This window comes from Dermacentor andersoni, chromosome 8 (genome assembly GCF_023375885.2).
Source record: "Dermacentor andersoni chromosome 8, qqDerAnde1_hic_scaffold, whole genome shotgun sequence".
Taxonomy (NCBI): Eukaryota; Metazoa; Arthropoda; class Arachnida; order Ixodida; family Ixodidae; genus Dermacentor; species Dermacentor andersoni.
The window spans coordinates 104,407,989-104,431,306 of record NC_092821.1 but is presented as its reverse complement, the minus strand read 5'-3'; the positions used below and the strand labels follow the sequence as shown (position 1 = coordinate 104,431,306).

At 42.5% G+C, this 23,318-nt stretch overlaps 2 protein-coding genes across 5 annotated transcripts; one reads left to right on the top strand and one right to left on the bottom strand.

Annotated features, from left to right (window-relative positions):
• Positions 1 to 137: 137 nt before the first annotated feature.
• LOC126529254 (protein-lysine N-methyltransferase EEF2KMT) lies at positions 138 to 15,179 on the bottom strand. 4 transcript variants are annotated; one of them, XM_050176861.3, is made up of 9 exons: positions 15,069 to 15,179; positions 14,866 to 15,003; positions 14,662 to 14,772; positions 14,487 to 14,564; positions 14,130 to 14,185; positions 13,813 to 14,045; positions 9,222 to 9,356; positions 4,451 to 4,559; positions 138 to 362 (listed from the first exon to the last, which is right to left on the bottom strand). In XM_050176861.3, the coding sequence occupies exons 1-9, from the start codon at positions 15,177 to 15,179 to the stop codon at positions 344 to 346; spliced, it is 990 nt and encodes a 329-aa protein (XP_050032818.3). In that variant the 3' UTR covers positions 138 to 343. The 4 variants fall into 4 exon arrangements, with proteins under 4 accessions (XP_050032818.3, XP_050032819.3, XP_054925696.2 ...); XM_050176862.3 differs by having other exon boundaries at positions 4,451 to 4,556; XM_055069721.2 differs by lacking the exon at positions 4,451 to 4,559.
• A 150-nt stretch (positions 15,180 to 15,329) lies between these two features.
• LOC126529252 (queuosine-tRNA galactosyltransferase-like) lies at positions 15,330 to 18,209 on the top strand. Its single transcript, XM_050176860.3, has 12 exons — positions 15,330 to 15,414; positions 15,482 to 15,598; positions 15,682 to 15,784; positions 15,847 to 15,911; positions 16,009 to 16,077; positions 16,368 to 16,463; positions 16,548 to 16,643; positions 16,732 to 16,856; positions 16,973 to 17,108; positions 17,183 to 17,251; positions 17,919 to 17,993; positions 18,059 to 18,209. The coding sequence occupies exons 1-12, from the start codon at positions 15,337 to 15,339 to the stop codon at positions 18,137 to 18,139; spliced, it is 1,110 nt and encodes a 369-aa protein (XP_050032817.2). The 5' UTR covers positions 15,330 to 15,336; the 3' UTR covers positions 18,140 to 18,209.
• Positions 18,210 to 23,318: the final 5,109 nt, after the last annotated feature.

The window sequence follows — 23,318 nt, the reverse complement described above, 5'->3', positions numbered from 1 at the left end:
AACACCACATTGAAATTGCTGCGTTAGCTTCTCGTTGCAGGTTCACTGACCATCTTCTCTTGACATCTCAAGACTAATTAACCACCTACCAACAGCAGAAAAAAAAAAGACCACGACATTCAAACGTAAACAAAAACTTATGCTGGTAACATTTACAAGCTTTATCGGCACAAAAGAAAAGCCACAATTACGGGAAATTATGGTGAACTTCGCGACATCACGTCTGTCTCTAAGGTCAAGGCACGACTTTCACATGGGTAAGTCTGGTCTTCATATTTTTGGCTAATAACTGACGCTTTTCCATCGAAGCTGTCCAAATAGTTTTTGACGGCAGTCTACTCGTCTAAACTTGTTCAGAGTTCCTGTAAATGGCATAATACAAAATATTAAACAAGTACTCTGCCACATATGCCGACCACAAACTAACTAGCTTTATTTTTTTTTCCGTGCCCTTTAAAATATCTGTCACCAATGGGCTGCCTTAAAATCTGTATGTGGTGACATCACTCCAACCGGATAAATGCACAAAATGTTGTTTACTTTATTAAGTCACGCTATTAACATTTCCTGATTAAAAAGAAAACACATTGCACACACTGTTGTCACGTACCGAAAAGATCTAAGGAAGCTTGATTTGAAAAGTTGGATTTTTTTAAAACACATGCACATAATAAATATTACTAGCACACATCCGGTCGTTTTGCCTGTCGGTGCAACTGTATCGCCATGGTCCCTATAACTGTATCAAACCAACCAGCTCAAAAGTCAGTACTTCTTTAAATATTACTCTCTGAATACCAGTAAAAGCAAAGCAAATGACAAAAAAATAAGATTAAATACCCATTTTCCATTGCTTTAGCTTAGATAAGCTCGCAAGTGTAGTTTATTTCAATGTTAGTCAAAAGCAAGTTAACTCCGATCCTCACAAATCGCTTAGCAGAGAACAGCAAGCAATCTACAGGCAGATACAGGCAGGATCCTTCCCGCACCCTTATCTTCAAAACAAGATGTACCCGGAAAGGTACAAGGAGGATTGTAACTTCTGCAAAACTCAGTTAGGCACACTCCAACACGTCATTGGAGTATGCGATTTCATCAAGGCAATCCCCCCACCTCTTACCTGCCCCACTACCCTACCCCATCCCTCATGCACCCTTACCGAGCGATGGGAGACCTTGCTAACCAGCACCGCCCTGGAAGACCAGCCCGTCCTGATCTCCAGGGCCAGGCAGCTAGGGAAGCATATGGGTCCCGTGAAGAGGGAACTACTTCCATCGACAGCGTCTAAGAAGGTGTCGAGCTTGGCTCAATAAAGTTGTTTCTCTCTCTCTCTCTCTCTCTAACTGCACCCTGATGAGCAGGTTTTGTCATATGGGATACTCATACAAATTTCTAGAAAGAGAACAGCTGAGGCTCAATAGCTGAAAGGATAGTCAGTACACAACAGCTGAACCTAGCAACCTTCCATTGAGAACACTTGCACTTTCACTCGCGCAATAAAGACCTTACTTTGACAGCAATGACTGTTACATTTACTGTATTTCCATAAATACTAAAGCATGTTTTTTCCCCCCAGGATTCCAATCCTGCAAAGGCAATTATAATATTCGAAATCCACTCTCTGAATATAACACGCAAAAAAAATTTCATACTGCCAATTGCAGCATGTTTAAAGGGTCCTTGAAACAGTTTGGACAAATTTTGCAAAAGTGTAGGGTACACCTAAAGTAAAACATTTGCACCACAATTTAAGTGAAGTGTCTCATACTATGAGCGCTGTGAACAATTACAAGTTACCTGCCTCCCTAGCCATGGTATTTCTCAACTCATTCACCGAGTGATCCAAGCTGAGCACCGACTTCACTGGATCTGCGTCACGATGTAATGTTGTGTCATCTACTTTCGGTTGTTTCGGAGCCAGAGCACAAAGCCTCGCCACGAGCCACCTGACCGTCGATCTCCAGCAAGAGCTATCCAAGCAGTGTGCATTGCGAGTGTTCTGTAGCAGCGCGGAGCGTGGCCAGTATTCCAGTAACCACAGGCGAGCTGGTGGGCACTTTGACGGATGGACAGAGGCGTAAGCTAAAGCCCCTCCAGACTACTACTGCTGTGATGAGGGTATAAGAAGTCGTGACGGCGACACACGAGCCGTGCCGTCATTCCTACATTTACTTCGACAGAAGGGCGAAAGCGGCGGGTGCGGTGACTAGCATGGCAAGCTTCCAGAATAACACTGCATGCCGAGCTTGCACCCCAAGCATGCACTGTGCATCTTTTTCTCTTCTTTTGCAGCCGCTTGTGAGCACCAACGATAGTGCCCCGCGTTGCGGCGTCAGTGGGTGCTATAAGAGGCTTTAGCGTAAATGTGAGCGGCCTGCATGGTGCAGCCACCTGGTGCCGCAGAGCTTAATCAGCCAAACAGAGCTAATATAGCTGTAACCAAGTGTAAAACATTATAAAATTTAAAAAGGCGACGTGTTCGTGACTATGCTCCTGTCGAAAGTTTACACCAGCAGCAAAGTAGAATATACTTGGTTACTGTTATAGTAACTGCCTTTGTCTGGTTGACATCGGTGCGACCAGGTGGCTGCACCGTGCAAGCCACTGACGTATGTGCCTCCACCCATCTGGTGAAATGCCCAGTCCGCATTTGCTTACCTGAACACCAAACACGCTAAAGCTCTCTATTGTGGTACTAATCCTCCGGTGTGAAGTGATGACCGCAAGAAGTTGCACCTTCACATGTTGCTGGTCATTAGATTTGCAGCCTCACAACGTAACAAGGGCGATTTATAGTGCTCGCAAAGAGAAAGCTCGAGACCAACACTGACCATGCAGCTTGCGTAAATATGGAGAATGTTGTAACACAAGCAGGCGGCATTTCCTGTGTGCTGGAAGTGCTAGAGTGTAGTGAGAAATTGTCACTGTGTATTCTCTTTGTTACTTTTTTTTAACAGAAACAAATCAACCAACATTGCAACTATTTCGAATATCTGTTCACTATAATGTTGGAAGAAATATGGATGACGCAACCTGGGTAGCTAATCGGGTAGCTCGCCCAAACGACGTCAATTGGACTAACTAGGTCAACCGTACGGGGGTGGCTGAAAATTCGGGGGAGCGGCGGTACGGCAATTAGTAGTGATGCACATTTGTAAAACCTTATAATAATTTACACGCTTTACGTGGAGCACTTAAATGCATTACTTAATGATCAGAAGGACGTACCCTAACGCCTCAGTACGTTTGTACAAAACCACTTCAGGGTCCCCTTAACCACGAGATGGCTGAGCACTACAGAAAAGCTACACATTTGCAAATGGAGAGAGTGCAACAAAGGTTGTGGTTACCAAACCAGTGCGGCTCCTCTTACGAACATACCAAGAGGACGGAAGACTCTTTACCAAGATCCATGCCAAATTAAACCAAAGACAGGGTTTGTTAATTCAACAAGCACAAACGAACACTTCACCAACATCGCCCTACTCCATACCCACATGAGGTACTGCCAGCTACTGTCTACCTGCACAATGCACAGATTGCAGACGGTACGGCATGACACGTACACACACACAGCTGAACCTGGTCATAACAAACAGGCTCATGCACGAACAGTTGGATATATCAGGTGATTCAATATAGCCAAAGTCTCCTATAATGAAACACTTTTGTGATGCATTCATTATACGTGGATTTTTCATTTCCAGTGAATACAGTAAGCAAGACGGGAATCAATTTTCTTGAAAGCGAGACTTCCTGTAATTTTTGCCAGTGCTTTGAGCTGTTTCTCAGAATTTCTAAGAATGGTAAACCGATGTGGTCTTGCTTTGATATGCTTCAGATAGGCTCCCAAGCATTCTCACATGCATGCTTGAAAAGAAATGAAGGAAAAAATGAAACAGTAAGACAACTCCCCTGCTGCAAGCAGCCTTATGGCGCTGGAAGTGGACGGTCAGAGTTTGGTTTACCTAATGCCCTTTTCGTTAAGAGCAAGTCATATTACATTACTATAGGTGAGTGAGTTTTGCGCGTTTGATATAAGGAATAATTTGCAATATCTTGGATGATTATATTCGAGTTCGACTGTACTCTGGGGCTGTGGCCAACTGCCCCTACCCTTCCCGTTAAACTCCCACCCAACTCAAACCACCAATGCGAGTCGGCTGACTCAGCCACCACACTTGAAGATCAAGGGCACAAAACAGATTTCATTGAGTTGGCTTTGATAAAATTTTACAGTGAGTCCCTCGACCGAAGGCCTCTGATAACCAAAACACTTCAACAAATGATCTTTTCTCTCTCTCGGCACATTCAGTAACCACACCCATAGTTATTAAACCATGTGGCATAACAGTGCATGTGGCATAACACATGAGAAAAGGTTGCAGAAGATGCAATGCCTGGTCTAAAAATGTGTAATTTAATATGGTACTATTTATATTTCTGTCACCTAGGGCACGCTGTGACCTTGTCTATTTCAACTGGACATGAGCGATCGTAGAAGAAAATCTTCTCTCGCGGAGCCGTGCATGGCTCATACTGCAGCGATGCCTCATCTGCTGAAAAAGAAGTGACAAGAGGAGAGGGGGAAAAAAAATTCGTTAGTGTTAAAAAATTGTCAGTGTTTAGCAATTTCTAGGCATTTTGAAAGTAACTGGTAATGATTATTGCATTTCATAATATGTATAGTACTGTCCCTTAGGTTCTAACTACAGCTGCAGTAGCAATTTATTTACCTCCACAGTTGTGATTGGTTAATGTCCAATTCCCAAGATTGCGCATCTGGTTTCTGTGGTTCCAACTGGTTACAAATGGATTCAACAAACCCAGTTGAACATTTTTCACCCGGACCTTTCTCAGTTACAGCAACTTCCAAATGGCATGAGTGTGAAGTCAGGACTAAGCAAAAGTTTACTTTGCAAAAGGTATGTCAAGAATCTTTTACCGTTGTCCTACAAACAAATGGCCTACATGACATTATAGAGTTCTAGCTTCCCCTTAAACCTATTACAATTCATGGAACATCAGAGGCTACAATAGAAGCAGTAGTGTTGGCAGAGCTAGGTTGTGACATTTTCATCAACCAGAGTGCCTCAGAAATAATTTTGCGTTGCGTCATTGTTCTCGCACAAGGAAAAAATAAAAGTGAATGCAGTATTACGCTAATGATTGCTGCTACCAATGCCATAGATAAGTGGAACATTGCAGTTGCAATTATAGTTCTGAGGGCTCTGGTTGATGTCAGTGGCACGAGGTAGCACCACTAGTTCTGCTGCATACGCGTACCTCCCGTGTTAAAAAAATTATAATGATTTATATGTTTATGAACAATATTCCACAAACATAATATGCTTACGCTGACCATATGCCTGTCCATAAAAAAAGTATGTTTTTACAGGCTGAAGCTCTCTGATATTTACTGGGGCTTAACGTCGCAGAACTGCCCTGGGCTAAACAGAACACTGCAGTGTAGTGGAAGGCTCTGGTTTAATTTTGACCATCTGGAGTCCTTTAAAATAGGACATGGCCATCCCAGCAAGAGACATTTTGCTCTGAAGCAGAATGTCATGTAGAGCATACACCTGTCTGGTCTTCAACCAGCACCGCAGGTTGCTTGCTGATGCTGCCGGTTAACAACTGAATATCCTTTTTATTGACATGCACATGCTTGTTTCATGGCCTGAATGGGCAATTGAGAAGATTAGGCAGAGTGAGTTGGAAGGAGTTGGAATTGAGTTAGTGAATTGAAGCCCCTTCTAACAAAAACCTTGGTAAAGTGCAAGAGCTGCCTTTCACGATGTAGCATCCTCAACAGCTGCATGAGCTTCATGCAGTCTTTCATAAAATATTGCAATAGTTCTGTTGCATTTTTATGTTGTGCAAGATTGATCACAAATCTGTCATTTTCCTTTTATTCTTGATGCACAGTTCCAAATGTTCTCGCGACAAATCTAGTAGTACAACTCATCGTCCCCTTATCCCTTGCCAATTTTCTTTTTCTTCTGACAATGAAGACTGCAACCATAACACCACGGCCACAGAGACACTGTGATGGTGCTGAATGGCACAGAATGCATCGCCCTGACCTGCGCCTGAGCACTTATTCCTAGTTGTTCTCCCTTAACCAAAAATATAGTGCCCTACGTTTACTTCGCTCAGGCTCAACAATATTTATCTATGTGCCCTTCCATATGCTTAGATTCAATGAAATGAATCAACTGTCTATACCTTCAGAAATAAAGAAGTAAAAATTTAGGCACTAAGTGACACATCTGCACACAACTGTTACTACGACTTGACTCAAGTTCAGTGAATTACATTCAAATGAATTAAGTGGATGAATAACATTAGTATTTCTGCATTTTCCATGTATCTGAATAGCAAGAATAAAAGCTAGAGCTTTCCTTTTAGGCCATTAGTAGAATAACATAAGTGACAAGCCTGCAATATCATCTCTATCATCTAATTTAATTTAATTTTTATTCCTTAAAGATCCCGTGACGGGGTATTACATAAGGGGTGGGTTACACAGAGATAAGCAGAAACCATGTGTTAATCTAGGGTGAAAGGTGAATTGTGACACTTTCTATGAAGGGGTGGATGGACAAGGGATGGCAGCGGTGTCGCCCGGAAGGCCATTCCAGTCAGCAGCTGTACGATAAAAAAATGACGTAGAAAAGGTAATGGTGCGTGTACGTGGGCGCGCGACTTGAAGAGAATGACCAGTGCGAGTAGATATGTGTGTTGGGGGAACAATGTATGGTGGGATACCCATCGAGCTATGAAAAAGTTTACAGAATAAAGAAAGACTGGCGATACAGCGACGACGTGAGAGAAGGGGTAAATTAGATTCTGCTTTTAGTGATGACACATTCACATCATAAGAATATGAACGATGAATGAATCTAGTAGCACGGTTTTGAAGTGACTCAAGGGCGTCTTGAATATAAGCTTGTCGCGGGTTCCAAATTGGTGAAGCATATTCCAATTTTGTTCGCAAGAGAGTTTTATAAGCTAACAATTTTACGTTTTTAGGTGCGTTATGTAGGTGACGTCGCAAAAATCCAAGTGTTTTATTTGCAGAGGATATGAGATTAGTGACGTGTAAAGCCAAGAAAGGTCATGGCAGAAAGTGACTCCCAGATACTTGAATGATTGAACTGCTTCGACAGGAACGCTGCTAATCGCATAAGAAAGAACAAGTGGAAAGCGGCGGCGGTTGAAAGATAACGTTTTGCATTTGTGAGGGTTAAGTCCCATTAGCCAATCGTCGCACCATTGCTTTACATGGTTAAGACCACTTTGAAGGGTTAATTGATCAGAGGCGTTGGCAACAGTACGATAAATAACACAGTCATCAGCAAACATTCGGATATTACAAGATACATGATCGCTGATACTTCTCTCTGTTAGCAGAACAAGTGCTAACAAAGAGTGAGTGACAGAGTAAAGACATCGGTTATGTCTAAACTTGAGTATGCATGCTCAATTTGGGATCAAAGGCAGACAAAACTTACAAATATCATTGAGTCAACTTAGAACCAAGCCAACTGCACAATTTGGTCAAATCTTTATAGTCGCTCGAGCGTATAAAAAATGTAAGAGAACCTTGGCTTTTTGAAGTTAGCTTCTCGCTGCAAACTGCTGCTTCTAGCTGTCTTTTGCACAATGTGTACTACACTGATTGCATCCTTTTATAGAGACCACCTGTTCCATCATTCATCCTGCATGTCATCCCACACCAATCACTGATTCAAACTGGTGTGCCATTATGTCGCCCACCAAAGTCTGCTTTAACTCTTTTAACCCAAGAACTGCCAACAACTCAAATCACCATCTTGTCACTATCGCAACCATCTGTGATGCCACAAACTTCAAAGAAGCTGCCACCAATTATTTCCACTCCTCTCTGTAGTGCCTTCAGGCTCGAGGAGTATGGGAAGCAGCGAATAAATAGATGTGTGTCACATAACTGAGGGATTCAACAGACTGTGGGCTATCATGATTTATATTCATTTTTAGGTTGAGCTCAGTAGAATCTTGCTTATATGACACTACTGATAAGAAGTTTGGGCTGATATGAATTTTTAAAGAGCCCCGGTACAAGTCCATTAGCTTGCACAATGCTAAATTTCGAATGTTGCGAATTGCCTTTCGCACCGTAGTGCATATGAACAATACAGTTGCCGTGCGATCCCCAGCGGGCCGGTAGAATAGCCACACTTATGTGCCGGTCACATTCCTGTTGCCAGGGTGACCTACGTCACTCTGCCATGACTCCTCCCCCCCCACCTCTACCAATAACAATAAAGAAAAGCTTTTTCATTGTGCAGTATCACGCAACTTGTAGGTCATTTTCAAACGTCTTTAAATTTTATCAGCCACCGGCGATAACACACAGCCTAGACTTGGCGCGCCAGCAACATCGGCGGCATTAGCTTCGATCTATGGGTAGCCTTATCTCTGTATTACACGCCTTCCGTCGTATTCGGCGCCTGATAACACTTTGAAAATTTGATACCAATGCACCAGTGAGGTCGCACGATACGAAGTACAGCCAGTAAAGCTCCACAGCTGCAATGAAAAGTAAACACATTCCCTTATCTTGTGCAATTCATGTCCTCATTACCATCAAACAGCAGCTAGGGCGCAGCAACGAAACTTGAGATAACCATGGCAGATCTTGAAATTTCGGCCTCGGAACACGTGAAGTGCGCAGCTCACTGCAGCCAAAATGTGCGTGAATGAAGCGCGCCAGCGATTAAAATTCATGTCAGCCAATAGGAGCTCCTCCTTGCGCGCCACGTGACTGCAGCAACGAATTGCGACATTAGCTTTCCCTTTTTAGTGCTCACTTTTTGCTTTATTTCTGCACATGGAAATGCAGTGCTGTGGCTATCATAAAGTCCGAACCCTCGAGTTTATGGTGATACCAAGATAGTGGTGTCACGTTAAAGGAAAGCCACACTCGCCCGCGGTCAGAGGTGCGATAGCACCTCCCGAAGCCCGATTTTGAAGAATTAATCCGGAGTCCATCACTCCAACCGAGCGAGCCAAGAGACAATGAGACATTAATTGTGGTTTTCTGTCTTTTCATTCATTTTCATTCCCCTTTTCCTTATACCATTTCTACAGTTCAATTAAAACGTGGTGTAACCTGTGATGTCCACATTGAAAGGCAGCTGCATAGGTTAACTGTGCTTCCATCAAAAGCAACCTACCTAATTTACTGAGGAACAACGCACGAGTTTCAAGATTGCGGACAGTCGATGCGATGTACGCCGTACCGCCATGTGCCAGCAGTGCGGCAAGAGTTGCAACGAGGGCTGGCACGACTGCTGGGTCGAACACCAGGTCTGCAAAAGTTGGCAAGTTCCAAGAGCAGCATGAGCGTCAAGGAAAGCATGGTGCACATGGTAATACACAACGCAAGCTTACGAAGCACTAGGTTATAGCCCATCACGTCAATATAGTGGATGTGGGCTACACACCAGGAGCAGTGACTACACAAGTGTCACCGCAAATTTTATTTATTTATTGATACTGCGGCCCTGTTTCCAGGACCTTAGCAGGGTGCATACAAAGTGAAAAAATCTAAGTACAAAATACAGCGATACATAACATAGGTCACTCGCGATGTACAAATGCAAGCAGTTACTGAACAACACAGTAAATCACTCGCTACATAAACATAGGTGCGACTCAAACAATGGTAGTGAGCATTGAGTTACAACGTCATCAGTAAGATTATTCCATTCAACAATAGTTCTGGGGAAAAAGGAAAATTTGAAGCAATTCTTTTTAGTAATTAACGGTGTTATTGTCTGTGAGTGTCGATGACGTGTAGTATAACCAGTAGAGAAAGTGATAAAGCGTGATGTATCAATGTTGTAATGCCCTTTTATGAGCTGAAATAAAAATTTTAAACGGCATGTTTGGTTCCTTTGTGTCACAGATGGCAATCCACTTCTCTTGAGAAGCTCCGTAACTGAAGTGCGGCCATACGAATTATATATGAATCGTACTGCCCTTTTTTGAACTTTTTCTAGTTTAGTAATGTTTCTTTTAGTAAAAGGATCCCATATGACAATTGCGTATTCCAACATTGGTCGAATGATTGCATTGTAAGAAAGAAAACGCACAGGAGGCGTAGCGAATTTTAGAGAGCGTCTTAGAAAAAATAGTTTTCGAAGGCAGTTTGCCGTGACGGTGTCAACATGTTTGTTCCACGAGAGAGTGTTAGTAATCCAGAGGCCAAGGTATTTATATGTGGTTACCTCAGAAAGCATGATGTTTTCGGCATTGTAGTTGTACAATAAAGGCTTATTTTTTAACGATATTCTCATAAAGACAGTTTTATCGAAGTTAATTTCCATTTGCCAATCATTGCACCATGTTACTATGCTTTTAAAGGCATCATTTAGTCTAATTTGATCGTCAACAGAGGAAATTTTTTCGTACAGAACACAGTCATCAGCGTACAACCTAATACCCACAGAAATCTTATCCACAATGTCATTTATGTAAAGTAAAAACAGAAGCGGACCAAGAACTGATCCTTGGGGGACGCCAGAATCAACGGGCACCTTATCTGAACTGGCTGAATTTAGTGTTACAAACTGACGTCGGTTAGTCAAATAACTCTTTATCCGGGCGAGTAGTTTGTTATTTTGCAGAATGTAGCTTAACTTATGCAACAATTTGTTATGCGAGACCTTATCAAACGCCTTACGGAAATCCATGAAAATTACGTCTGTTTGTTTACCCTCGTTTAGGCTGCTGCAAAGTCATGAATGATTTCTACAAGTTGGGTATTAGTTGAAAATCCTTGCCTAAAGCCGTGCTGCATACAGGTAAGTAGCTTATGTTCTTCAATAAAAGTAGTTATATGTTTGTGAATAATATGCTCTAAAATTTTACAGGCTGTTGAGGTTAGCGAAATTGGACGGTAATTCTGAATGAGCGTTTTGTCACCAGATTTGTGCAAAGGCACGATTCTGGCATCCCGCCAATCATCAGGTACTGCAGCTTCGTTTAAACACCTAGTGTACAGAACATGTAAGTATTTTGCACACCACTCAGCATAACGTTTCAAGAACGCATTTGGGATATTGTCTGGTCCAGGAGATTTTTTTACCTCAAGGTTCAACAGCAGATTTAAAATGCCATGTTCACTTATTACGACATCAGGAATAGGAGGTACGGACACTTCAAAAGGCGGAAGACGGCCATCATCTTGCGTAAATATGTCTTTGAAATTTTTATTGAATGCCATCGAAGCCCCTGCATCATCCTGCACGCAACCACCATAAACTACACGTCCGTTGTTAGAGCGAGACTTCGGGTTGACCAATCTCCAAAATTTTTCGGGTGACCTTTTGATAATGGATGGCAGTGTTATATCGAAATAGTTTTTCTTATCATGCGCAATCTTGTTCTTCACCTCTTCCGATATCTGTTCGACCATTAGTTTCAAGTCAGACCTGTTTGTCGTTCTCGCCCTCTTCTTTAGGCGTTTCAATTTTCGCTGCAGCTGCAGCGTTACTCGACTTATCCATGGATTTCGAAGGTTATGTTTTTTAGCTATCCTTGGCACGAAACGCTGAATGCATTCGTGAATTACCCCCTTGAAGAAGAGCCACAAATCATTTACTGAACAAGTGTTGTTTCTGAAAGAGTCATAATTAAAACTGAGAGCATCAAGAATAGACTCGTCTTCTGCTTTAGAAAAATTAGGAAACATCTTGACATTGCCTCGCTGTTCCAAAGCGACGCCCTCTAACGTCAAGACTACTGCTTTGTGATCCGAAATGCCGGAGGTGACGCTGCAGAGCACTTTGTCTTTAATATTCCCACTTATAAGGAACAGATCAAGGATTGACTCAGAGCCGTTCTGAATTCTGGTTGCCTCATTTACAACTTGCAAGAGGTCGAAGTTGAACACAATGTTTAACATTTCATTCTCAACACTTTTGGCACTGGTTATCGAAAAGGTGTTCCAGAGCAGATTGGGAAGGTTAAAATCACCTGCCAGAATCAGTTTGTCTTCAGGCTTTACGTGGCGATGCATATACTCGTTAAGCTGTTCAAATATTGTGGCACGTGAATTCGGAGGCCTGTAAACTGCTCCTAAAATGTAGCAGACTTTATTTATGTGAAGTTTGCAAAATAGGCTTTCCACGCCTGTTGCGTCAGGCATTGCTATAACATGTAATGAAGATTTGAAAAGAACCGCTACGCCTCCTCCTCTTCGATCACGATCTTTTCGAAAAACGTTGTAGTTTCTTGGAACGAACTCACTGTCAAAAACGTCTTCGTTCAGCCACGTTTCTGTGAGCACAACTAAATCAGGATCGTGGCAGACCAACAGCGCTTCGAGGGACTCGATTTTATTCATGATGCTGCGGCAGTTAACATTAAGGATGGTGATGTTCTGCGTATCTAATATTATAGGTCACGTCTTATTTTTTGTTATATTGAAACGCCCTCCCTTCTCCTCTTTCCACCCGTACAGTGTGCCATTTACGATTAGCTTGTCAAAGACCAGCTTAACTTTCGCGCCTTCTGCTCGTTCTTGTGCTGAGCTCAGCCAAAGTTTCTTTCTTGTTTCGCGCACGTTTTTCGAAAAATCCTCCGATATTGAATACTCACTTCCTTTTAGCTTCGGACAAGCCTTCAGTATCGACACTTTATCTCGGTGGTCGAGCAGTTTGATTATAACTGGACGAGTCTTTCCCTTCTTTTTCCCAATTCTATGACACCTTTCAATATTGTTAACAGTGAGGCCGAGCTTCGCCAAAAAAATGTCGTTTCTTATTGTATTTGTAAGTTCATCAGGGCTTTCAGTGGTTTCTTCTTGTATGCCAAATATAACTAAATTGTTCCTTCGACTTCTGTTCTCTAGTTCGTCGACCTTGAATGTCAAGAATGACACGTCACTTTCAAGTTTTACTACTGTAGATTTCAATTCCTTCATTTCTGCCTTTAACTCAGCTATTACTCAGCTATTTAACTCAGCTATTATTACACAAGTGTCACCGCAAATACATAGGGCACCTACAGAGACTTCAGGTGCCTGTATGGACAGCGTTGCATGTGATGCAGCAGCGGTAAGCATGAGACCTCAAGAAACTCCTGGTCTTCCGTCTACAGAGTTGAATTCACAGAGAAGGAAGACAGCTTTGTTCATGCAAGTAATGTACAGGGTGTCTCTCTTGCATTTTGAAAAAAATAAACAAACAGGTATCATGCTTCAACAACATACATGTACACTAGGTATTGCATTTTATAGCAAAATTTATTTTATGGAATTGCAATTAGCTGCAAATGGAGCTTTGGAAATGTGCAAGCTTCTGCATTGGCACACTAATGCAGGTTTTCTTTCTTCCCAGCCAAACTTGGCAAGATATTTCTAGTTGCATTAACATAGAAACTGACTGGTAAATCACAAATTGTCTATACCTAATGTTTATGTGCATAATGCATTCGACCTTATTTATGTGCCACTATCTGTTTATGTGTCGCTATGGTCACATTTTCTGTTGTTTTCCTAACTCGCAATATGTAAAGGGGACATGGACTTGAATATCTATTATGGAGTAACATCAGTAACATAGATAGTGTACAGGTATCGTGTCATCATCGTGCCTTGCAAAATTTGCATGATTACTTATTGATATAATTTTTTTTCTAAATACCAGAGGCTTTCTAGAGCCTGTGTTCATGAATGGTGTACCAATATGCTCACCTGCTCGTTCAGTTTCTGTCAAGTATTTTGTTTTTAAGATCATAATCATGCAAGCTCCAACTTACCAGCTCCAAGGATTACGCCAGCAGTGCAATGCTCCCTGAAGTCTTCGTGGTCACCCCAGCGAAGCATTTCGGCTCTTGTATGGCACTCTGTGACACTGTTGAGCCTGAGGTTCTCCTCCACTGACTGAAGTACGGCCTCGTGACCGTCGGTAAACGTGTAAGACAGAGGGCAACAGGTCTTGCAGACGACCATGCCAGTCAATCCGACGCCACATCCCAGTTCTACAATGCACCTGCAGTGAAACGGTTCGCTGCAGTTACTGAAATCCATGCTAACTTTGCAAAGCAGACTGATTAGAACAAGTTTCTGAGCTTACTTGTTACGCAAGAGGTGCCTGTTTTCAAGGCACCATTCGGAGAGGAACTTCGATGCCTATAAACAAAACACGAGGAAGAGCAATATTGCACAAAAAGAACGGAGTTATACTAAAGGTAAGATAATAAACTTTAGTCAGCAGCAATATCTAGATTGCTATGCAACTATGACAACAGCACAACAGTGGCCGATGATCTAACATTTTAGGTTGTTCAATGATCTAAAGGGTTAAGTTTTACGCAGCACAGGATCCATTAATCCATGTATGTGTTGCCGATGTGATAAGTATGTTTTGCTGCACAACAGAACTTTCACTAAAGAGAAAGCTTAATAAAGTACATAAATTGGAAACACTCACCTGCCACGTTCTGAGCCCTGTCGTTCCATTTATTACAACAGCAGTATGCTCTTTTAACGTGACCATTGTGCGATCATCCTAGAACGTAACGAAATCCACCATACCCAATTACGATCGAATACACGCGGAAAACACATACATGTAGCACGGCATTAGTAAGTGCCGGAAATCTCACAATGGTGTAGGTGACAAAGCCAGGTATGTCTTCTTCACCGCTTGCGCTGCCGAGCTTCCCAGCGAAGTGAACGTAAAGGATGTCAGCGATTTCAATGTTTTCCGTCTCAAGCTGTGAAACACAGATGGATATCCTCGTGACTGCTTTTTTTTTTTTTTTTTTAAGTAGATTACGCAACTAGTGTTTTGAGTAAGCATAGGATACCTTGTTGATGAGGCACTTTAGAAAGTTCCTGATGTACGCTGTTCTCGGTGGAAAAGCTGTCGCAGTCGGGTGGAGAATAGTACAACCGATCAACAGCTCCTGAAATTCCTCTGTGAGTAGTTCTCTCGGCACCGCGTCCTGCACACGTGACGAATGCGATGATTCGTAAGAAACATTAACGTTGGAGAGGTTAACCGACTCACCAGCAATTTCCTCACTTCGACGACAGGAACACAGGCTAGAAAGCACGTAGAAACAGCTCTCAACGTTTCGTCTGTCATAATTTGGACACTTTTAATTGTATTTATTATCATAGAGAACGGGAGACAAGAGCAGACATTCCTCCAGTCCGAAATCGAGCATCAACCGTGGATCAACAAACACACGTGCGCTCTCACCACGTGTGTCAAGCCGAAGGACAGCCGGTTTCTATCCAAGTCAATCCAGCGCGATAAGTTTTGGCTGGTCCGCATGCTGTTAGCCACGGAATTTGTTGATTTTCTTAATTTAGACATGACAGGAGACAGCTCAGACGCTGCCGTCGATGTGGTAAGGCCGGCGCAAGGACCTGTTCATCGTAGTTCGGCTAAGCTATGTGAACGATTTCTCTACGCAGTCGGTTATAATTCCAGTGTTCAACGGCGAGCGGTGGATCGACGACTGTCTGAGCTCTGTAGCGCAACAGGAATTTGCCGGTACCTTGGAAGTGTCAATTTACGACGACTCCAGCACGGTGATTTTTGCAGTCGTTCAGTCGTCATAGTGCTGATCGATAGAGAGTAATGATGGAGATCTAAAACAAGAAAAACTTCGCAGGACGGCACTGCCAAGCTTTTGCAAGAGTGGAAACCGAAACTAGAATCGCGCGGCTTTTTTGTCCGCATTTCATCCGGTGATCCGGGTTCTGAACCGAGAGGAGGTGAGTTAACGCACACTTATGTGTCGGGCGTATTAAGAATCACGTATTTTATTTATTTCCAGTTGGCTTCGCGAAAAATGCCGCCGTGCGACATAGCAAAGGCCGGTACCTTTGTTTCCAGGATATCGTGAGTTGAGAACTGCGCGGTATATTGTCAACGTTATGTCGTGTTCGTTTGCTTTCCTCGGAGATTGGCAAACAGATGCTTCCTTGACATGATGCAGGATGACCTCATGCACCCGTCGCGTGTTCAAGAGCAGTTCTACGAAGCAACGAAACAATCGCCCAACACGGTGGGACTTTGGTGTACTTTGAAAGCGCCGTTCATGTAGTGGTTTATTTAGGGTAGACGCTGTTACAGGTATGGTAAATTTACTGGTTTCTTAGACTTTATAAGTAAGAAAACCAAAACAAGCCTAAAGGACGAATGAGCTTCGATAACTGAAGTACAAATTTCTCACTTTTCATTTTGTAATAATTTGTTGAATGAAGCTAATGCTACGCTTTCTTTTGTTTCTTCTGCTGACATAACAGGCTGAGGTTTATTTTGCAACACACATAAGAAATGATTTTTTCTTTTCAGATTGTAGGCTCCCAATATCATCGTTTACCGGAAGGATCAACAGAACGTTATACATTATGGGCAAACACCTTGGATCTCCAAAAGCTCACAGTTCAGGTTACATATATATGCCACTGAGTGTTTGGTAGACTTTAACATTTTTGAAATTGACCCTATGATATATCAGCAAAAAATTTTCAGGTTTACACATCTCATGGACCCACCGTCATCATGCCTACATGGTTCTGCAGTAGAGCCGTCTTCGAGGCTGTTGGTGGCTTTGATGAAACTGGAAAGGTATCGATTTAAAGCATGTGCTTGCAGTCCCGTTCATGAATGGCATCATTTTGCTAACTTCTGCACTCCCTTCTCTACCTTCTTTTAGGGCACTCCAGAAGACCTTATCTTCTTTTACAAGCATCTTGACCTTGGAGGAAATGTCACCAGGGTGGAAAAAGACTTGCTGACCTACCGTTACCACTTGCAACAGTCTACATTCACAATAGCAGAGTATGGCATTTACATTTACAGCATTTGTAGACAAGTCTATTCTTTCTCTACTTTAGTGAGAATGTCCTGTTTTTATCTTTGCCGTGACCTGTCACACAATCTTTAACTCATTTCAGATCTACCATTTGGGACCTGCGGCTTGCCAGGTTGAAGCACCATGTATTGGCACATTGGCCAAGGTTTACCATCTGGAATGCTGGGAAGCAGGGTCGCAGGTTTTACAGGAGCCTCGACATTGCGAACCGAAGAAAGGTAAAACAGCTTACCAATGTGACATATCTGTTCCATGTGTTTTTTGAGGCACTTTCCATTTTTGCCCTCCCCAGGTAGCTGCATTTTGTGATGTTGATGAGAAGAAAATTTCGAGAGGTGTATACATCCATGAAGAATCTGAGGTACTTTGCTTGTTTTGTTCAGTTTGTGGTCTCAATTGAAGTGCTCTGTTGTGATGGTACAGTATTTCTCAAAAGTTGCAAACCCACTTGCGTGACCACGTGACTGTTGCGTGACCATGTAGACAGTGCTTGTCACATGGAAACTTTTGACAAAAAGTGTACCATCAGCATAAATCGAAATGCAAACAGAAAAAAAAAAGCTGATAGGAATTTCTATTGTGCTGACCAGCATGCCTGCTGTGCCTAATTACAATATGGGAGTGCAATTGTGCAGTCGTTGTGGAGCCTGTTTATAAGCATGATATAATTTCAAGTGCACTCCTCTAAGCAAAAATATACAGAGCAAGGATTCCCTAATAAAACTTATTTTCTTCTCCGCAAATGAACATAACTTGAAATTGAGGACTGCAGTCCAAACTTGGCATTGCAAATTTTCCAGTGCACTCGTCGCTATTTGTTTCTGCGTCTGAATTAACATAAAATTCCTTTTTTTTTTTCGGCAAGCCTGTGGTCTACATACTTTTGCTCATGAGTTTGCACTTCGAAGCCTGAATTAAGCCACAATTACTAATGCAAGCAAACATAAAACCGCAGAAATGAATCTTAGTCGTTTATGATTTGTTTGCATATGAATTTATGCCGACAGTACCTTTCTTCACTCTTGCAGGAAGTGCCCAAACCGAGGGTACCCATCATTCATTATAAGGATGCTACTCCACCATTAATTATATGCATGAAATTGGTAAGTGTTTACTATTAGTATGGCTGTTATTTTTCACAATCTGTGTATACTTATTTCATTTTCAGGACCTGACCAATGGCTCTTTTGAAGCTAACCTGTCTTCATTAAACCTTGTTGAAGGCATTGATTATGTTCATTTTTCATAGCCATTTGAGCTGTGATAGTTGGTATGTTATTGACCATGTAAAAATAAATGTTTTACAAAAAGAAAAAAAAGGGCAGAATTTAAATATTTCTCTTGTCAACATATTGTGCATGTCCTTTTTTTTTTTCATTTTGCAAAAAACATATCTAGTTGCCACATGTGTGTGGGATGTACTATTGATGTCAAAGTTCATCAGGGACCCACACACCATAAATTTTTTAAGCTTCTTGAAGACTAGTATTAGACTCTTGTACAGTTGTGCTTGGAGCCTCCTGGACTTTGTACACTCTGGGCCACTGTTAAAGGAAACACGCATGTACAGCACATGGGATGGAAGCACCTTGATTTGTAGCAGACGACTTATGATCAGAAGCACTCGCACTTTTCTGTGCACCTGTGCCATGCACTGACACAAAAGCACCTGCGGCTGTTTCAGCAAATTGAGAGCCACACATTAGAGCGCCCTCATTAAGCGTGGACCGCAATGTATGTGCCACTGGCTTACCTGCCTTACTACAATCCGTTTCCCCAGGCCTGCTGGCCTTTTCAATTAGAAATAAACAACAATCGTATGTGGTAGCATGGTGCATAAAAATACATGGTGAGGCTGTAGCAGGCATGACATTCTTGTCAAGAACAATGCACTGTGGGAACATTGAATGTGCACTGTCAGTGTAGTGACTGCTAGCAATGAAAGGTCAACTCATGTTCGTTTTTAAGAGCACTCTGAAGTTGGATGGTCAGTGCCACATTGACTGATGAAAAAATGTGCCGAGATTAGAGTGCTGCTTGCACGTGCTAATGGCAAGCACAAAGTCACCTGCCCGCTTAAAGCAGCTAATGTTAACTATTAATCACTGCAGTTGCGTAGGAGCATTTATCGCAATGAAAACAGTCTGTTTGAAGACCTACTCCTGTTCAAACTGAAGTGTGTGTTTCTGACTAATTATTTACCTGCAGTAGCAACTAGAGGACCTCACATGTGTAGTGTGAGAATGTAAAAGACGGGTGCACGAATTGTGTCAAAGTACCATTGATACTCCAGCAGAAATTTTTGTTGGGCTAGTTGGTGCATGTTACTGAAGTACTAAATCGCCAAACAGACGACACAAGAAGAGTTTAAGCACTCGTCCGTGTCTCTTCTTGTGTCGTCTGTTTGGCGCTTTAGTACTTCAGCACCATTGATACTGCATGGAAATTTTGTTAGATTCGTAAGTGCAAGGGTAAAGGATTAAGCATTCTGAAGGTTGTGAAGTCACACTGCAGACTATGCTGGTTAGCGAGCTGTCATTTGTTTTTCTGTATCTAGATAGGCTGGCTGTAGATGGGCTACTAAAGAATCCATTCACTTGGTGGCTGGTTTCAAATGTAAGCTCTGTTCAAATAGATTATTTTCTTGACAATCGCTGTCTATCTCCGCTCTTACCGCAATGCTGCTTATAACGAAATCGTTTCCCCAACGATTTTTTAACGAGTTTACTACACCAATGAATGACTATACATACAGAAAACAGCACTAAACGACAAGACGAAGAGGAGGGACATAGACCATAGCGCTTCCTCCCTTCGTCCAACAGTCCTTCTCTTCATCCTGTCGTATAGCGCTGTTTTCTGTTCGTAATCATGAACCAACCAGTCCAAATGCGTACTTTTCGACTATATGTAGATCCACTGTTCAGTTCTTTTTTTGTATTCGACATTAAAATTGTTTAATTAAGCCTTGGCGCAAAACTTGATCGACATAGGTGAGGACACTATCATCATCATCAGCCTGGTTACGCCCACTGCAGGGCAAAGGCCTCTCCCATGCTTCTCCAACTACCCCGGTCATGTACTAATTGTGGCCATGTTGTCCCTGCAAACTTCTTAATCTCATCCGCCCACCTAACTTTCTGCCGCCCTCTGCTACGCTTCCCTTCCCTTGGAATCCATTCCGTAACTCTCAATGACCATCGGTTATCTTCCCTCCTCATTAGATGTCCTGCTCATGCCCATTTCTTTTTCTTTATTTCAACTAAGATACCATTAACTCGCGTTTGTTCCCTTACAACATCTGCTCTTTTCTTATCCCTTAACGTTACACCTATCATTCTTCTTTCCATAGCTCGTTGCATCGTCCTCAATTTAAGTAGAACCCTTTTCGTAAGCCTCCAGGTTTCTGCCCCGTACGTGAGTACTGGTAAGACACAGCTGTTATAAACTTTTCTCTTGAGGGATAATGGCAACCTGCTGTTCATGATCTGAGAATGCCTGCCAAACGCACCCCAGCCCATTCTTATTCTTCTGATTATTTTAGGCTCATGATCCGGATTCGCGGTCGCTGCCTGCCCTAAGTAGATGCATTCCTTTACCATTTCCAGTGCCTCACTACATATTGTAAACTGCTGTTCTCTTCCGAGACTGTTACACATTACTTTAGTTTTCTGTAGATTAATTTTTAGACCCACCCTTCGGCTTTGCCTCTCCAGGTCAGTGAGCATGCATTGCAGTTGGTCCCCTGAGTTACTAAGCAAGGCAATATCATCAGTGAATTGCAAGTTACTAAGGTATTCTCCAGTAACATTTATCCCCAATTCTTCCCAATCCAGGTCTCTGAATACCTCCTGTAAACACGCAGTGTATAGCATTGGAGAGATCGTATCTCCCTGCCTGACGCCTTTCTTTATTGGGATTTTGTTGCTTTCTTTATGGAGGACTACGGTGGCTGTGGAGCCACTATAGATATCTTTCAGTATCTTTACATACGGCTCGTCTACACCCTGATTCCGCAATGCCTCCATGACTGCTGAAGTTTCGACTGAATCAAACGCTTTCTTGTATTCAATGAAAGCTATATAGTATAAGGGTTGGTTATATTCTGCACATTTTTCTATCACCTGATTGATAGTGTGAATATGGTCTATTGTTGAGTAGCCTTTACGGAATCCTGCCTGGTCCTAAGTCTAAGGCGTTCCTGATTCTATTTGCAATTACCTTAGTAAATACTCTGTAGGCAACGGACAGTAAGCTGATTGGTCTATCATTTTTCAAGTCTTTGGCATCCCCTTTCTTATGGATTAGGATTATGTTAGCGTTTTTCCAAGATTCCGGTACGCTCGAAGTCATGAGGCATTGCGTATACAGGGAGGCCAGTTTCTCTAGAACAACCTGCCCACCATCCTTCAACAAATCTGCTGTTACCTGATCCTCCCCAGCTGCCTTCCCCCTTTGCATAGCTCCCAAGGCGTTCTTTACTTCTTCCGGCGTTACCTGTGGGATTTCGAATTGCTCTGGACTATTCTCTCTTCCATTATCGTCTAGGGTGCCACTGGTGCTGTATAAATCTCTATAGAGCTCCTCAGCCACTTGAACTATCTCATCCATATTAGTAATAATATTGCCGGCTTTGTCTCTTAACGCATACATCTGATTCTTGCCAATTCCTAATTTCTTCTTCACTGCTTTTAGGCTTCCTCCGTTCCTGAAAGCATGTTCAATTCTATCCATATTATACTTCCTTATGTCAGCTGTCTTACGCTTGTTGATTAACTTGGAAAGTTCTGCCAGTTCTATTCTAGCTGTAGGGTTAGAGGCTTTCATACATTGGCGTTTCTTGATCAGATCTTTTGTCTCCTGCGATAGCTTACTGGTATCCTGTCTAACGGAGTTACCACCGACTTCTATTGCACAGTCCTTAATGATGCCCACAAGATTGTCGTTCATTGTTTCAACACTAAGGTCCTCTTCCTGAGTTAAAGCCGAATACCTGTTCTGTAGCTTGATCTGGAATTCCTCTATTCTCCCTCTTACCGCTAACTCATTGTTCGGCTTCTTATGTACCAGTTTCTTCCGTTCCCTCCTCAGGTCTAGGCTAATTCGAGTTCTTACCATCCTATGGTCACTGCAGCGCACCTTGCTGAGCTCGTCCACATCTTGTATGATGCCAGGGTTAGCGCAGAGTATGAAGTCTATTTCATTTCTAGTCTCGCCGTTTGGGCTCGTCCACGTCCACTTTCAGAAGAAGGTATTCATTATCCGCATATTATTCTGTTCCACAAACTCTACTAATAACTCTCCCCTGCTATTCCTAGTGCCTATGCCATATTCCCCCACTGCTTTGTCTCCAGCCCACTTCTTGCCTACCTTGGCATTGAAGTCGCCGAACAGTATAGTGTATTTTGTTTTGACTTTACCCATCGCCGATTCCACGTCTTTATAGAAGCTTTCGACTTCCTGGTCATCATGACTGGATGTAGGAGCGTAGACCTGTACAACCTTCATTTTGTACCTCTTATTAAGTTTCACAACAAGACCTGCCACCCTTTCGTTAATGCTATAGAATTCCTGTATGTTACCAGCTATATTCCTATTAATCAGGAATCCGACTCCTAGTTCTCGTCTCTCCGCTAAGCCCCAGCAGCACAGGACGTGCCCGTTTTTTAGCACTGTATATGCTTCTTTTGGTCTCCTAACTTCACTGAGCCCTATTATATCCCATTTACTGCCCTCTAATTCATCCAATAGCACTGCTAGACTCGCCTCACTAGATAACGTTCTAGTGTTAAACGTTGCCAGGTTCATATTCCAATGGCGGCCTGTCCGGACACTATACTCGCGGACAGCTTTCTGTGGCTATGAAGGGAAAGCTATGGGGGCGAAGCTTCTGCACATGTGTTACGCACCAAGTAGTCCACCAGGGTTTGACATGCTTTTGGTTGCTCGAAACAGATGCTGAATCGACGCAGCCTCTGCATGTGATGGCTTCGTGTTTGCCTAGACGCAGAAGGGAAAAGCCGCAAAATAATAAACTTTTACATTCAGTGGTGTGTTTTGTCGTATTTAACTGTTGTTAATAAGGTGTGTATGTTTTCTCTTCCCCCAGCTTAACCCTTTTAGACACAGTGTACACAATTGTATACAGCAAGATGGTGCACCAACAGCAAAAGTGTGAATATATTTGAAATCTGTTGCAGACATCTTGAAACACTTATGATTGGAATTGTACTGTAATTTTGAATAATGTGAAGAATGTTTTAGTAAAATGAGTGGGAAGGTAGACAATTGGGTGATTTTACTCGATGTTAGTATGTTGCATGTAGCGGATTCACTTTTTTCATTGCTTTTCGCAATGTCATGCACTAGGCATACTTTTTAAGTGGCTGGATAAGTGCTTTTCAAGCTTTTTAATATACAAAATAGGT